Here is a 16187-nt window from a genome sequence, read left to right as displayed (position 1 = left end):
GTATGCTGATAAACAATGTGACAGACTGTGGGACAAATCCAGGTGTTCCATGTCTGAGCACAGCCCCACATGTCCTATGGTCTTGAGAGACAACTGTATTCCCAAAGTTAGATGCTCAGATCAGCTTTGCTATGGAGTCTTCTGGAGTCACCTGAAGGCCCTCCTGCAAGTATTCTACGGTGGATAACAAGTAGCAGCTTCATATTCAGCAAGATATCTTATTTAATGAGATCCCCCCACCAGTTTCAGTTACCAAAAACATCATTTTTTCAAGTGAAAAAACTGTCAGCATTGATATTTGTCTTCCACATTGTTTTATTGGTGCATTATAGTTATACAGATTTGTTGTTACATATTCTTATATGCACACAATATAACAATATAATTCAGCCAATATTATGCCCTCTCCCTCCTCCAACCCACACCTAGGTCTCTTTCCTGTACTGAACTCCCTTTGATTTTTAGGAAGTCCACTCCCATCTTTGTTTTCCTTTCTCCTCTCTAGCTTCCACATATGAGAGAAAACATAAGACTCCTGACCTTCTGAATTTGACGTATTTCACTTAATATGATGGTCTGTCTTTTCATCCATTTTCCTGCAAATGATATAATTCCATTTTTCTTTATGGTTGAATAAAGAATCACTGTAGTATAATGGCTTTAATTCTCCAAGATAAATCCTGAGGAGTGGTATAGCTGGGTCATATGGTGGTTCCCTTCCTACTCTTTTGAGGAAACTCCATGATGATTTTCATAGTAGTTATACTAATTTATGGTCCCACCAGCATGTTTAGATTTTTTTAGATAGTTTAGAAAACAGTTATAATCAAATTTTTAAGAATATAACCAATCTGGGAAAGAAAAATTATATAAGAGAGCTCTGCTTTTTTAATTAGATGCTTGAATATGAAGCAGTTAATCAGTTTTTTAATTGTTGAGCTTATAAAATACCAACTTTTAGGTCAAGAGTGAATCCAGTGGTTTCTTTCAAACTAGATCTCTGAACATGGAACACACAAAATCTTAAAATTAAGTTTTGACTATGAAATCCTTAATATTTTAAGTGAGTTTATTTTATATTCAAAACACATACTAAAATATGTGTGTGCTTTATTCACTAGTCTGGAAGAATGCAAAATGAAGGGAGAATTGTGAACTGGAAGCTGATCTTGCATGGGACCTCTACTCAGCCAAACCACATGAAACAGCCTCGTGTGTATACATCCTACAACACCGTCCAAAATGACAGAAGAGGGGTGGAGAAGATGGTGGACGTGGAGGAGGTCTGTATGGCTCTGTTGTTATTGCACTATGTTCTGAACTGTGGTAGACAATGCAGTGAATGAAGTTGCATCTAACTTTTAGGCAGGGAATAGGGCAAATATACATTGAGAGGAAGCAGGGGTAGCAATAAACTGTTTCTTCCCCAACAGATGAAAGAAATATTAATTTTGTGTGCTTTTATCTAAAATTTATTATGGATAAAATTTTCAAGTTATTATTAAATTTCTTAATATGAATTTTGCCAACTTGTGACACAGCAAATTATAAAAAAATCTAATTACTTGGTAACATACCTGATATTTGTACTAGACTGAGTTTTTAAGCATTTTCCACATGGTCTGATTTTAACCTATAATCCTTGTAACCTTGGAATGATAAACATTATGTTATGTCCACTTTGCAGAAGGAATACCAAGCTAGCCAAATCACTTAGGTTTACTTGTTCCTGTTTAATAAGTACCATTTAACTTGCACATCTTAGCAACACCAAGAAGAACTATGGGATCACAATTTCTGTCAGAAAATTTCAGAAAATAGACAAAGTCTTTCATGCTCCTGGTTCTCGGGAGCTGCTGGTGTCTCTTTTATCAGCAGGTGGCCAGAAACCCACATTTTCTCTATCTCTGTTCCCCCCAGCATCTAGCACAATGCCTCAGATGTAGTACATAGGTTTTTCCAAATTTCCAGAGTTACCTTCCCTGAATAGGTCCAGCTCTGTGCTGGATGTTTTAGAGGATGTAGAAACATAGTATTCATATTTATTCAAGCAACTAGTTGTGTGGAGGCCTTAGCTTGGATTCTGGCCCCATTTTATTCTGTTAAGCAACTTCCCCTCCAGGATCCGAATCCCTGGTGCCTTTTCTTCACGGCCCCTAAACTAAGTTCACCTTGTGAGTGTTTCTCCCTCAGAGATTCCTTGAAAGATATGAATGGGGCCCTTCCATGGTTAAAACATTGAAATACAGTCAGACTTCCATATCCATGGATTCCAAATCCTGGGATGCAGCCAACTGTGAATCAAAAATATTTGAAAAAAAATGCTGTCTATGCTGAACATGTTTACATTTTTCCTCGTCATTATTCCCTACACCGTACACAACTATTTGCATCATATTTACATTGTGGTACTACAGGTAAGGTGGAGACGATTTAATATGTATGGCAGGATATACATAGGTCATGTACAAACCCTATGCCATCTTATATAAAGGACCTAAACATTCACAGATTTTGATATCTGTGAAAGGTCCTAGGGGACAACTGTACACAATGATTGACAAAGAGCTGTTTCTCTGATCTTTTCTGTCCCCTCCTACCTGGCCCCTTCTTATAACTTGATAGTTTCTTACAGAGCAAGAAACTGCTCCTACTCTAGAGCAATCAGTTGGTGACTTACAAAAGAGATGTTAAATATTTAATATTGTCTTCTTCCCATTATGGATTCCACGAGAACAGACTAGCAAGTGAAGGAAATCAACACACACTGAACATTTTCCTGTATTATCTCATTCAGTTTTCAAAACACCAGAAATGGAAGTAGTCTTATTCCTATTTTACATGTGAAATTCAGGGAGATTAAAATGGTTGCCAAAAGTTCATCAGTGAATGGAAAAATGAGGATTGAAACTGAAGTCTTGTAACTGCAAGCCTTGCGCTCTCTCTGCTCACCAAATTGCCTCTCTGTGGACATGCAGTGGGCTTGTGCTAGGGCTGCAACTAGGTTGCCTGACTAGAAATAATATGTTTTTTTTCTCTTTGTTGATGGCATTCTGTATTCTAGGAGCAACCCACAAAAAAGAACCTAAATGAGAACCCCTCGGTGTCCAAGAGCCCCAGCAGCAGCAGTGTGGGGGTAAGAAGAGATGAACTGGCAGAGGGGGGGCCTTCTGAGGCCATGCTGCGACTCTTACAAAGTGCTTTTAGCAAAAACCTACCTTCAGAGCAATCACCAAAGAAGTCTCCAAGTGCAAAACTCAACATTCCTTATGAAAATTTCTATGAGGCCTTGGAAAAGTTGAATAAACCTTCCCGACTTAAAGACTCTGAGGACAGTTTGTATAATGACTATGTTGATGTTTTCTACAACACAAAACCTTATAAGCACAGAGACGACAGGCTGCTGCAAGCTCTGGTGGACATTCTGAATGAGGAAAATTAAAATAAGTATGTGGTCCTGAGTTGGAAATATTCACACATCTTCCTTTCCCTTAGATTTTGCCTGTGTCTCAAGTGGTTGTTTTGGCATTGATTCCTATGCTTATAATATCCTTTATGGTACCTTTTTCTTTGTCTCCCCACATTGTATATTTAAAGGGGATGAGCTCAAATAGGAAATCCAGCTTCCAGAATTGAGGATAGCTCTTTTAAAACATGTCTTCCCTGCCAGCACAAGTGAAGTGTTGTATTCTTTAGAGAATTGACACATGCCCCCATGCCAGATTAGAATGACTCCTTGAGCCTGTCCATTTCATTTCTCACACACACAAAAAGGCAAAACCTGGGGAATCCATTCATTAGAAAAGTAATCTGCAAAAATGAGGGAAGGAAAAAACTGTTTCTATAGCTTGCTCTCTATCCTTGTCATGTGGTTCTTTGAATTTTGCTGCCAAGGAAACATTCAGAAAGCAGTTAATGAATGAGTTACAATTAGGCCCATAGCTTAGGTCTATCTACTCCCAAATACAATGCATACCAGGAGGGATGATCTGGTCATTTTAGGAAATGGATAGGTTTTCTTAGGCCCAGAAAGTGACTCTGGAATGTGTATCATGTGTTTAGAATGGTTCTGGAGCATTGCTCTTTGCTTGATGTGCCACATAGAGGTCTCTGTGGATCAAAAGGTGACTGTGACTCATGCTGTGTGCCATGGTCTTTCTCTGTTTCTCCTCCTTCTTCAACTTTTTCATATTTGTTTCCTTTCTCAGCCACAAACTCAGTATTCAGAGGATTAATTTACACCATTTCAGAATAAACTTTCACTTGGGACTTACTCAGCAAACTCCTCGTCATAATAAATTTGTTTAATAGTTACAGGTAACCACTCAACATGAAGAACCAATGTAATAACAGGAAAATATTCATAATGGAGAGAATCAGTAAAATATTTTGTTTGTTTTTTACTTTAAATTGTGCTTATTAGAACATATTGTTCTGGATCTTTGGAACTGAGTCTCCATTCATTACTGGACAAAACAGGATCTTCTCAAATCTTAGAACTGATAGTTTCCAAATTCTTACCAAATTCCTTCTATGCTTTAAATCAGGAGACATAGACTGGCGGTCTATAGGTCTCACATGTCCTCTGATATGCTTTGTTTGGTATGCAGAATATTTAAAAAATTGGAGTAATTGCTGAAAATTTCACCTACAAAATTTCACATAAAACCTGATTCTCAAACCCACTTTCTCTCACGGCAAGAGTTAGTTAGAGCTGAGTAACAGCTGCCCAATTAGAGTTGAAGTCCAAGACTCCCAACATGTTCCACACTATCTACAATGGTCACCTTATTCTTTAGTGTTCAGCATCCAGTATTTGATTTTGTCCACTCCTGTGGTGAATGAATATGTACAGAGTGTGAATGAATTAGGACTAAAACTACACTCAACTTTTTCCAGGCAGAATTTATCATTAAAATTCATGAGTTTGTTATGATATAATTAATTTGTTGCATTTACAGGCAAAAAAAAAAGTTATTTTAGGCCCTGGAAATATCTCTGAAATCTAGTTTGACATATTCATTTAATCTCATCTCACTTGCTTATTCATTTCTATTATTCATTGATTGCCAGTCTCCTAGCCTCTCCCTGTGAATATGCTCAGAGTCGCCAGTCACTTACAATGCTGTAGCCTCCCACTGAGTTGTTGTTTACAAACCTTCCACAGAGTTTGAACATAGGGTCACCCATAACATTGAACTAGTTCAGGAAGACAGCTCATTTGAAGTGGACTTGTTAAGACAAACTTTGACCCTTTCTTTCACCATTTGCATTTGTGCAGAACGAGGTCATTTCCAGAGCAAAGCTCATGATACCTGGAGACTGCTCTCCTAAAACACTTGCAATATTACTTTGTTTCTGTAAGTTTCACATGTTTTTTGATAACAGCATGTTAGATAGAATTTTGAATATTGCAGCACATCACAAAGTATTACAACTTAAAAGGACCTAGGAGTTATTAGATTACATTTCAGCTTAAAAAAAAAACCAAAACCACCACCACCACCACCAACAAAAAACCTACAAAAGCTAAGGTCCAGAGAAGCCAATGGGTGGTGATAAATGAAAGAGTTGGAGCTACAGCTTATCCTTTCCCCATTCCTAATATCTAGTGCTAAATGTATACAGCTTTCTTTTAATCTTCCTAATATTATCTTTTCCTGGTTAAAACCCCAACCAACTCATTGGGTTATAGCCAAAGGTTCACTCTTAGAGAAGCTTTAATATTTAGATAAAATCATGTTTGAATGTTTCCAACCTGGAATTTATTGTTCAGACATAAAATATTTTTGTCAATCTTTCTTAGTGCCTGTGTGGATTTTTGTGACAATGTTAAAGAGGAAACTTATGTAATATTTCCCTTGGAATTTTAAGGTATATTTTCTTTACAGGCATTTATAATGTATTGATGCTTTTATCAAACAGAATTTTAAAAGGCACAATAAATTATATTAAAGAACCAAAAGTTTTCCTGAGAATAAGAAAGTTTCATCCAATAAAATATTTTTGAAATGCATGTTCTTCTGTCAATGAAAAATGTATAATAAGTATGTGTTGTATTATTTAAAATGTCATTTGTCTAATATCCTAATACAATGTATAACTGAGTTTAACATGTGTGGTCTTAGAATTCTTAAGGGAACTCCCACATTATACATTTGATGTATTAACCAGAATATGTAAAATATATAAATCAGAAGAATAAATGGTTTTGCACTAAGTAAAAAAAGAAAACAGCTCATGCTTCCAACAAAAACAGAACCTCCCCTTATACTGTGTTTCCCAAATGGAATATAAAAAAGGGAAAAGTTGAATGTTCACATTTAGAAGTAAATTTCTTTCTATTTGGGAAAGCAGGCTTTTTAGGAGGCAAATTAAGCATCCACTTAAATAAAGCATGTTTCATTATCCTTCCTAGGCCAGGCTTTCACTTTCTTGATAACACACAAAAGTTGTATGACTGAGCCTTAATTGGAATATTGAAGAAAAGAAAAAAGCAAACAAAACTAAAGTGACTTACTACATGTAAGAGAAACAATTTACACCAGTTCAGTGAACATGATTTGCCTCATAGGCCAGAGGAAAGCAGCCAAGCATTAAATCCCTCCCTGGGGTCCTCTCATCACAACCCCCAATTCTCATTTTGGATCTTCTGTCCTCAAGCCAGATCTCCTTCAGGTTTCAAATCTCCATTTCGGGTATCTCCACCCACCATCTCAAAATCTGGTCTTTCCACCCATGAGGATGCACCTTCTCCTACCACCCCCCAATACTTTCCTTTCTCCTAATTTAGAGATATCAGTTAAACGAAAATACTATTTCAAGAATTACAGAAGACTAATGTAATTGGGTTTTGTCCTCCAGGTCCATATATCTCTGAAGTCTTCCCTTCAGGATAGGTTGGGGACATGACTCTCTTCTATCTCTATATTTATCTATTTAATATATATTATGATGCACAACATGATGTTTCAGTATACATATACATAAAGAAATTAGCATTGCAGCCCAAGAAATTAACTTATCTGCCTCCATCACTTAGTTCACTCCTCTTCTAACTTCTCTCATTTTTCCTCCTTCTTTTCCTCCTCCTCCTTTTCCTCCTCCTCCTTATCATAAAAGCACCCAAACTCTACTTGTTTAGCACATTTCCCCATATACAATACAATATTATTAGCTCTAGTTTTCATGCTAAATGGCACATCCTATTCATCTATATTACTGTAATTTGTACCCCTTTGATGAATACCTATCATTGCCACCCCCTTTCCTGCTCCTGTAACCACTGTTCTACTCTGATCTATGTAGTTTAAATTCCACATATTAATATATTATTCTTTCTGTGTTTGGTTTATTTCACTTATCATAATGCCCTCCAGTTTCATTTATGTTGTTGCAAGTGGTAGGATATTCTTCTCCTTTACTTTTAAGGCTGAATAATATTCCATTACACACACACACACACACACACACACACACGCCATATTATATTTTATATATGTATATATTGCATATATCACTATATCTCACAATTTATCTCATTATTCATTTACTGATAGTCTGTTTTCTTTTGAATGTTTATTTGGTAACTGTTGAAGGCTGTGAGTACAAACACACATATCCCAAGAACAAATATTGATTTTTTGTTTTGTTTTGTTTTGTTTTGTTTTTGTGGTCCTGGTGAGTAAACGCAGGGCTTTGTGAAAGACTGGCTAGGGCTCTACAAGTGAGCTACAACACCAGTCCACATTAATTCTTAAATACACATTTAAACCTGTAAGGAAGGAGAGAAATGTTTTTCTTAACTGCCTTGTAATTTACAAGGCTATAACTTAATATATATATATGATAGTTTGAATGATTCACTCTGATAGTTTGAATGATTCACTCTGCTCCCTCTGCCCTGTAGACAGAGTGCACTTTCCTGAACCATTGATGTTGAACTTGACATGTGATTTACTTTGGTACATGGAATATTAATGAAAACAATGCAAGCAGGGGTCTTAAATGTACAATCCCAGTTTGGCTTGCCTCTTGATTTATCTCAGGGAACTACTGCCCATTCAGCTTGGTTCTAGAACAAATGTATATGGAACACATCTAAAATCGAATCCCCATTCAAAACCAAGCCCAGCTCAGCCAACTGGGCTGAGCATGGAACAGAGCTTTCCTGGTGAATGCAGCCTAAATAAGCTGAGCATTTCCCCTGGTCAACTTGTTAGCATGAGAATAAATGCTTGCCTCTGAGTTTGGGAGAGTTTGTTATGCAACCTTACTGTGGTAACAAAACTGACCAATAGATTAAAAGTAACATTGGTTCATTTCACCAATACCATCCCTTTCAAATTACATCTTCTGGAACCCAGATACTCCAGATCAATCCAGTACTAGCATATAAGGATCAGACCAAAGGTATGGTGAGGCCAAAGAGAGGAAAACAGGTATATGATTGTACTGAATGCAAGTTGATGGGTATACACTGACAGAAAAATGGTCCTGGGTAACAGAAAAAAAAGTTGGATCCCTGCAATTTGGGTCAGAATGATGGATGTCTGTAGAGGTTTTGACAAAGGTGACTATCCTAGCTGAAATGGTTTACCTTAAACTAATACCAAAGAGTCAAGCACTTCCTTGGAGCCAGGGTTTGGTTGTAAGGCTCACCATAATACTCTTAATAGTATATTAGGGAACTATGCAGAAAAATTTTACTAGGGTTACTCTGGTTAGGACTCAAGGTGGCTGAAGTCATGTCAACCTGAATCCATATACCAGAGTGTGAAAAAAAGAGCCAGTATTAACCAATATACCTCTTAATTTTGATCCCATAACTCAACATAAACCCTGCACAGACTTTGAAATTCTCTTTTAAAGCTTTGACTTGGCTAAACATTTCCTAAAAGCAGAGCCTTAAATAATGATTTGTGTTTAACTAATTTATTTAGGAGGTAACAGCCAGGAAGCAGAAGTGACTCACACATTCCCAAGAATAGCATGGGAATAGTGATCTATGTCCATAAGAGACAGAAAGCTGGAATGAATATTTCTGCTCACATCTGCATTGATAGAAGGCAACACAGAAAAGACTCTTTCACTATCCCATCTCCACCTCATTAATGCCTTGGCATTTTCACTATTTTCTCTCAGAACTTTATGCAATCTTAGGATGAGGGGAGAAACATAATTTACTGAGATAAAGTTCTTATCATTTATTGGAAAAGCAACTCATCAGAAACAAATTTTTGATATTAAAAAATTAACTAATTTTTGCTCATCTGGGTATTTGCAATTTGTACATGCTACCTGCATGTTGCTATATAGAGATATTTGCAAGCGTTGCTCTATCATCAATGCATGATCAAGGAGGTGACTACAGTCATTGTATGTCCATCATTCTTGTGCTCTGTGCCAAAAAGGCACAGCCCACTTTCCTAATTTCTATATGATGTCTCTACCATTTGTGTAATTTCCAGTCAATTTACCTGGAATGCTACAAAGCAATTTTACTCTCCTCCACACCCCATACTGTGGGTATCTTCATTGAATGATTAAAAAAAAAGCCAAACATTTGAATTTGTGATTCTTACCTACAAATCCAATGAAGGATAAAATATCAGAATCAATGAAGAAGAAGGAAATACTGTATTATATCTCTACATTAATTATGCTGATTATGTTTGTCTACAGAATGGACCACAGCTCCAAAGGAATTCTTGTTCTTAGAAGAAGGTAGGGGAAACACTGTTAGGTTTGTCCCTGCAGGACTGTCACAATTGTTTCCTTCAATTCCTTTATTCCTGTCCCTAGTATCCCCAGTGGAAGGTGATTGACAAAGCTAAATAATATTTTAATGTGAAAAGAGTAATGTCCAGGCTTGGTTCTGCACCCAATGCTTTACAGTTCCTAACCTCATCATTGATTCTTTTCCACACCCACGAGGGCCCAATCCCAAACTCATTCTTGGGGAGGGTCCAGTGCTCCCCCTACCTTATGCACAGATTACAATTTACAGTCATTTTCACCTAAACAATTCTCACTTCCAAGGTAGAGTACAAGATGCCACTCTGTTTGGATGAGAAAATTCTTCTTGGGTGGTATAAATTTTGAAACAAAAATGTAAAGAAAGATTTGTTATAAAAATATAAAATATTTTATGACAAAAAAATATACATGAGTTGTATCAAGTTCTCTTGCTAAAGAGACCAGAAGGAATAAACTCACCTGTGAGATTCTATACATCTTATCAGGCTTCTCAAAGTGGATCAAACACACATTGCTTGTGTGAGCATTCACTCCAGGTAGATGCTTATCATCTGGTCTGAGCATCCAGACCTTGGTTTTGCTCACTCTCTACTAGTGCTCACTAAGCTTCCATGACATGAATGAATGGCCCTGAACTACCATCTTATGATTTTATTTTTCCTTACAAAAATCAAAAAACTGCCAGGCATGGTGGCACATACCTGTCATCCCAGCAGCTCCTGAGGCTGAGACAGGAGGATCACAAGTTCAAAGCCAGCCTCAGCAACTGACTGAGGTCCTAAGCAACTCAGTGAGACCCTGTCTGTAAATAAAATATAAAAAGGGCTGGAGACTTAACTCAGTGGTTGAGCACCCCTGGAGGAAATCCCTGGTACTGGCACAAAAAAAAAAAAAAAAAAAAAAATCAAAGAACCATAAGCCTTAGATTGTTTCAATTAGTTGTTGCAAATTATTCTGTTCTAATTTCTAAAGGGTAAATAGAAACCATCTAAAAATGAAGCAGCAATACAGAGTGACTAGAGGTATTGACTTGGGAGTGAATTGGAATTTTGGCTCTTCCACCTCCTAGCTGTGTACACTTGAACAAGTAACTTTACTTTATGGATCTTATTTTCTTATATATAACAATGACAGATGTTGTTAAAGATTCACATTTAGGATTAAATAAGATAATGCATAGAAATATTTTAGTATGGTTGTACATAGCAAATATTCAAAACATTAGTTTTTGTCATTAGTGCAATGTGGCTCTTATTATTACTGTGGTGTTGAGAAAAGAAAATGAATTTTAGAGCCAAACATCTGAATTCGAAATTCTTATCTAGAAATCCAAGGAAGAATAAAATATCAGAACCAATGAAGAAAATGGAAACACTTTAGTATATCTCTACATTGATTATGTTGCCTTGGAAATTGTCATCCCAATGTGAATCTACGAACCATACTGAAAACCATTTAATCATAGCCAGTGTAGACTGGACTGCAATGGCGAGAGAGTGCTCACAGTGATAGCTGAGACTCAAAAAGCAGTACCCTAAGACCAAAAAATAGCCAGAGGCAGCAGGTAAAAGGGACTAATGAATGAAGGACATCATTTATTTAATTTCAACTTATGTTTAATTATTTTTTTTGTAATGAGTTGGAGTACACATTTTCAAATTTAAAAATATTATAAAGCATTGAGGAGTTCTAATAATAACTATGAAAAACAATGAGTGTTTAACTGTATTCAAAGCCTAGTGTTTTCTTTAAATAATATTAGTGTCCTTGTTTTGTAGAACAGGAAACTGAGGCGCTGAGAGGTCATTTTGTTGATTCAAGGCCAAACAGATATTAAGGAGTGGAATGGATATTTTAAAATTCCATTGCCAGATTATGCCTTTATCATTAGCAAGACATAAAGGTCACATACATTATAGAACATATTCATAATATGAGAATCAACTGAGAACCATGTATCTTATGCTATTAATTATCTTCTGCTACTTAAAATCATAATAGAAATAATTTTGAACAGATGTTTACTATATGCTAAGCACATATATTATATATTTTTACAATGATGACATAATAATTATGGAGAATAAGAAATTATTTCTAATGCTTGTATTATCTTGCAAGTGAGGTGCTTTTACAGATATGGAAATCAAAAGAGATTAAGTTAGTCTTCCAAGATTACACAGCATAGCCAGAATTTTAAAGCTGATCATTGGACCCCATTTTTTCCCACTGTCGAACTTTTCAGCTTTACTTTCACATTTTGCCTTAGCGGGCATTCTCATGATTCCAGGAACACCCACATAAATTTTATATTTCTTCTTCTTTTTTTCCAAATTTTGGAAATTTCAATAAATTTAAAAGTGACGGAAGAAATTTTCCTTGTCAATCACCACTCCTTGACTGATCTTGAAATAAACAAAATCTCTTATGGCAGTAAAAGTTCAACTCAATGTCTCAGAAATCTCTTGGATCAACAAATCCATTTGTATTTATGTGCAGTCTAGGCCCAGCATGGCTAAAACATTGAGAATCAGGCCATTGACTCTAGGGGTACTGTACTATATTGAGTCATTTTATTTCTCACCCTATTCTTTGGCTTTCCTACCTTAATGTATTCTGTATTTCTTTTTTAATTTCCTAAAGTATATTCTTAAGCATATTGATCAGTGGTCAGTATGAAATGTATCCATAAGTTTAAAAAGGACTTCTTGGTCTTGCACATTTGTAGAAAAATTTGAGGATTATTTTTTCATCTAATTATTATAAGGGTTCTCAGAAGTCCTCTTTATATACTGGTATACACTATGACTCCTTAAGGTGGGGTACATTTCTTAATATTTCTCCAGACAGAATCTATTTTTTCTGGAACATGTCTTAGAACCAATGTTCTCTCAATTAGTTCCAGGAGATATGATCTTCCAGTCAACTATCTCTAGATACTAATTGTCCAGCTTGATTCTGGGTTCTGAAGGATGAGTAAGGCTTACACCACATGTCTGATTATTTCTGGAATCCTACTGCTCAGATCTTCTCTTTGCCTCAGTAAAAAATGTAGCAGCACCAGTCAGCAGACAGAAAGCAGATGCTAATTGTGGTCAGTAAAGAGGGAGGATGATTCAGAGCCCAGGAGCCGCCATGAAAAAGGATAGTGGGAACTCACCTATCTGAAGAAACTCAGATGAGGGGATCAGAGAGAGAACCCAAACAGCCACTTGTGTATGGACACAAGTAGAGGGAGTGACCATTGTCCCAATTTGTTGAGGACCACCTTAGTTTATCCCTGTTGCTCCAGCATAATTATTATTTCATTAAGTGTCTTATTGGACAATAAATACACCCGGTTACTAGAGCACAGGTGTTGACTACCTTTTGGGTTCATAGATGATAATACACTTCCTGAAATGTTTTGTTCCCACTACAATAATTGAGTCTCAAAACTAGAAAGAATTATATATTTTTCTGCCCAATTTCCTACACTTGAGAGTGATGCTGGGAAGATTCTGGGAAAAGTGGTTGCTTCCTCCTCGTAAAGAGGTACTGAGAAAAAAGGATCTCCTCTTCTTTATCCAGACCCCACTCTGTCTGTATAGAATACCTGGGACTTTGACAGCCACCTTGGAACCTTCCTGTAAAACAGCATTGAAGAGCTTTCTGACTCCATAAACATCAAGTCCCATAAACCTGGATGTACCTTCTGCTCACCTCCCTAATCATGATGTCCATGAACTCTCTCTCCTGAGTATCTTTCAAGTCTTCCCATTTGTCTACCTCCAATGCTGCCATCCTGGTCCACATTGCTATCATATTCCATATCACGACTGTGGCTGATTTCTCCCTGATCTCCTTTCATTTTGTAATGCTTCCAAATCGTGTTCCATCACATCACTCCTTTCTTGAAAACCTACTATACTAGGAAAGCCCTAAATGCTTAATCTGGGTTGAAAGCCTGGAGAAGCTGGCCCTAACCTGTCCCTATAGTTCCACATTATCTCACAGCATTCACTCTCCAGGGGATAGTACACAGACCTTCTAGCTACTTTAATGATCCCGATATCTATGAGGACATATCCTTCTGTCAAAATGTTTTCCTTCATTTTTTCCCTAGTTAATTCTTTTCTACTTATACTTCAGAGTTCAATTTACAAATCCCTTCCTCAGGAAAGACTTTCTGACCATTGCGGCCGATGAAGTCAGAAGCTCTACTATACATTCCTATATGGCATTTATCACAAGGGCAACAGCATACACAATTAATTTTTTACTGTTTCTCTGGTTGGAATGTAAGCTTCACTAACATCCCTCTGGTTAAATACTACATCCCCCAATACAGGTACAATATCTTATACAAGATATTAGATCCTCAATAAATACTTATGGAATGTTTTATTAAGCACTTGGTTTATCTGTCAGGCCATGGTACACTTTGGAAATTATGAATTGTACAGCTAAGTCCTGTGTCTCAAGCAGCATGAATCAGCAGTAGTAGTATTTTTCTTCCTAGGGATGGAGCACAAGAACTGACTCTGAGCACAGAGTCCAGAATCAAGCTGAAGTGAATTTTGATTTTGATTCTGTTTCTTAGTATCTAGGTGACAACAGATGAATTTATTTTCCTTTATGAGTCTCAGCTTTATTGTCTATAAAATGGGAAGAGTAACTATACTTACCTCATAAGATTGGTTATTTCTTTATTCAACACATAGTTACTAAACACCTATGTGTCAAGCACTCTGGTAAAAGCCAGAGACAGATTAATCTACTACATGGACACAGCCTTCCTTCCCCTGAGCACTGTTCTTATTCATCTCTGTATCCCCAGCTTAGCACAGAGCCTGGTACAAAATGGCTGTTTAATGTGTGTTGGTTGAATTAACTCCTATAGATCTTTGTCCTCCCACTGATTTAATGTGCAATGGACATGAAAGTACCAATGAGTAAAAGTTAAGAAGAACTGCTGATACTCATAGTCCCTGGGTGGTGGGCAAAATGCTGAGCCCAGTACATAGACTGCTTCACTTAATCTTCAATCAGTGATGTAGATCCACTTATCATTATCCCCAATCTACAGAGAGGGAACTACAACACAAGCAGTTGAAGGCACTTGGTCAAAGTCACACAGCCTGGAACTGGGGAAGATGCATGAGCTCAGACAATTTCATTACACTGACAGCACACTTATATTCTATCAAACTCTAGCTGAGAGTCCAGAGTCCCAGGGAGAGAGGAAATGAGGAGAGAGATTCAGAGCTTAGAAGAGGAAATCAACATCAGAAAAGCAGCAGGGAAATATCTTTCTCTGGCTATTTTCATCCAGCTGCTTACTTATCTCTGAAGACATCATGCACCTTTCTTCCTTTTATGTCTTCATGTTCTATGTCGAGTAATAATCGGCTTAACTCTGTCAGGTTGTAGTTTTATTCATCTCTACATTCTATGTCATCAGATGAAACACTGAATCATTAGAATGCCATATAATAAAGAACTGCACTTAAAACCCAATTGTAGTCTGCTGATTTTTCCTCAGACTGATTTCAAAGTAGTCTGATGAAGTAACATAATAAAAGGCAGACAAAAAAAAAAGCCATATGTCAGATGTAGTAAATACAAAGAAGCCAGACAGAAGACTAATATCTGAGATCAAAAAGCGTGTGTGACATGGCAAAGCAAACAGCTTTCCCAGGAGACCAAGAGCTACACTCACCAACATACGTCAACCAAGCCAAGTCCCAGTGCATCTAAGTATTCATGAGCCATTTTAAAGCTTTGTTTATCTTTTTGACTTCTCTTAACTCACTATTAATATAACTGCTATTGTTTATAACACCCAATTTTATACTCAAACCCCAAAGCCATCTTAATCTAATTGCTGAATACATTAATTTGTTTGGTATAGCCTCATGATATCCACATACAAAATCCCCTAAGAATAATTTACTGGGGGAATAGTTCTTAAACTTTTGGACTTAGATTTTCTTTACACTCAACAATATTGAGGAATTCAAGAAGCTTGTTTATATGGGTTATAGTTTTTCAATAGTCTGTATTTATAATGAAAATTGAAAATTTGAGTATCTATTAATTCAACATAATGATAAACCCATTGCATATTAACATAAACAAGTTTTATGAAATAAAATAATTATAAATATAAATCATTTTTATCAATTATTTATTATAATTATTTATATAAACATTTGTACTCTTTCAAATTAGAATTCATTGGTCTATCTTGCACTTTGAATAGAGCTTTTATTCATGCATAATTTTGTAACATTATGCATTGTTATTTGGATAATATTAATTTATTGAGTTATGCAGATATTTCAAATGTTTACACATTTCATCATACAATATTTTAAAAAATCATATTAGTTAAGGTCATCACTAATTCATGATATTCTTTGAAGTATTAAGAAATTGTCAAGCTC

The 16187-nt window shown here is 36.4% G+C and overlaps 1 protein-coding gene and 1 long non-coding RNA gene across 5 annotated transcripts in view; one reads left to right on the top strand and one right to left on the bottom strand.

Moving 5' to 3' along the window:
• The window catches only part of Pcsk1 (proprotein convertase subtilisin/kexin type 1), a 37313-nt gene extending 33871 nt beyond the window's left edge, over positions 1–3442 (top strand). The window contains exons 13-14 of the mRNA XM_026385861.2: positions 1122–1283; positions 3065–3442. Coding sequence (XP_026241646.2) covers positions 1122–1283; positions 3065–3442 — 540 coding nt within the window. The remainder of the gene's footprint in view (positions 1–1121; positions 1284–3064) is intronic.
• Positions 1–16187, bottom strand: part of LOC144255745 (uncharacterized) — a 471309-nt gene that overhangs the window by 100057 nt on the left and 355065 nt on the right. The gene's annotated exons all lie outside the window — the stretch shown is intronic.

Source organism: Urocitellus parryii, chromosome 1 (assembly GCF_045843805.1).
Source record: "Urocitellus parryii isolate mUroPar1 chromosome 1, mUroPar1.hap1, whole genome shotgun sequence".
In the NCBI taxonomy this organism is placed as follows: domain Eukaryota; kingdom Metazoa; phylum Chordata; class Mammalia; order Rodentia; family Sciuridae; genus Urocitellus; species Urocitellus parryii.
The sequence above is the reverse complement of the archived record's forward strand: the minus strand, read 5'-3'. Positions and strand labels throughout refer to the sequence as shown.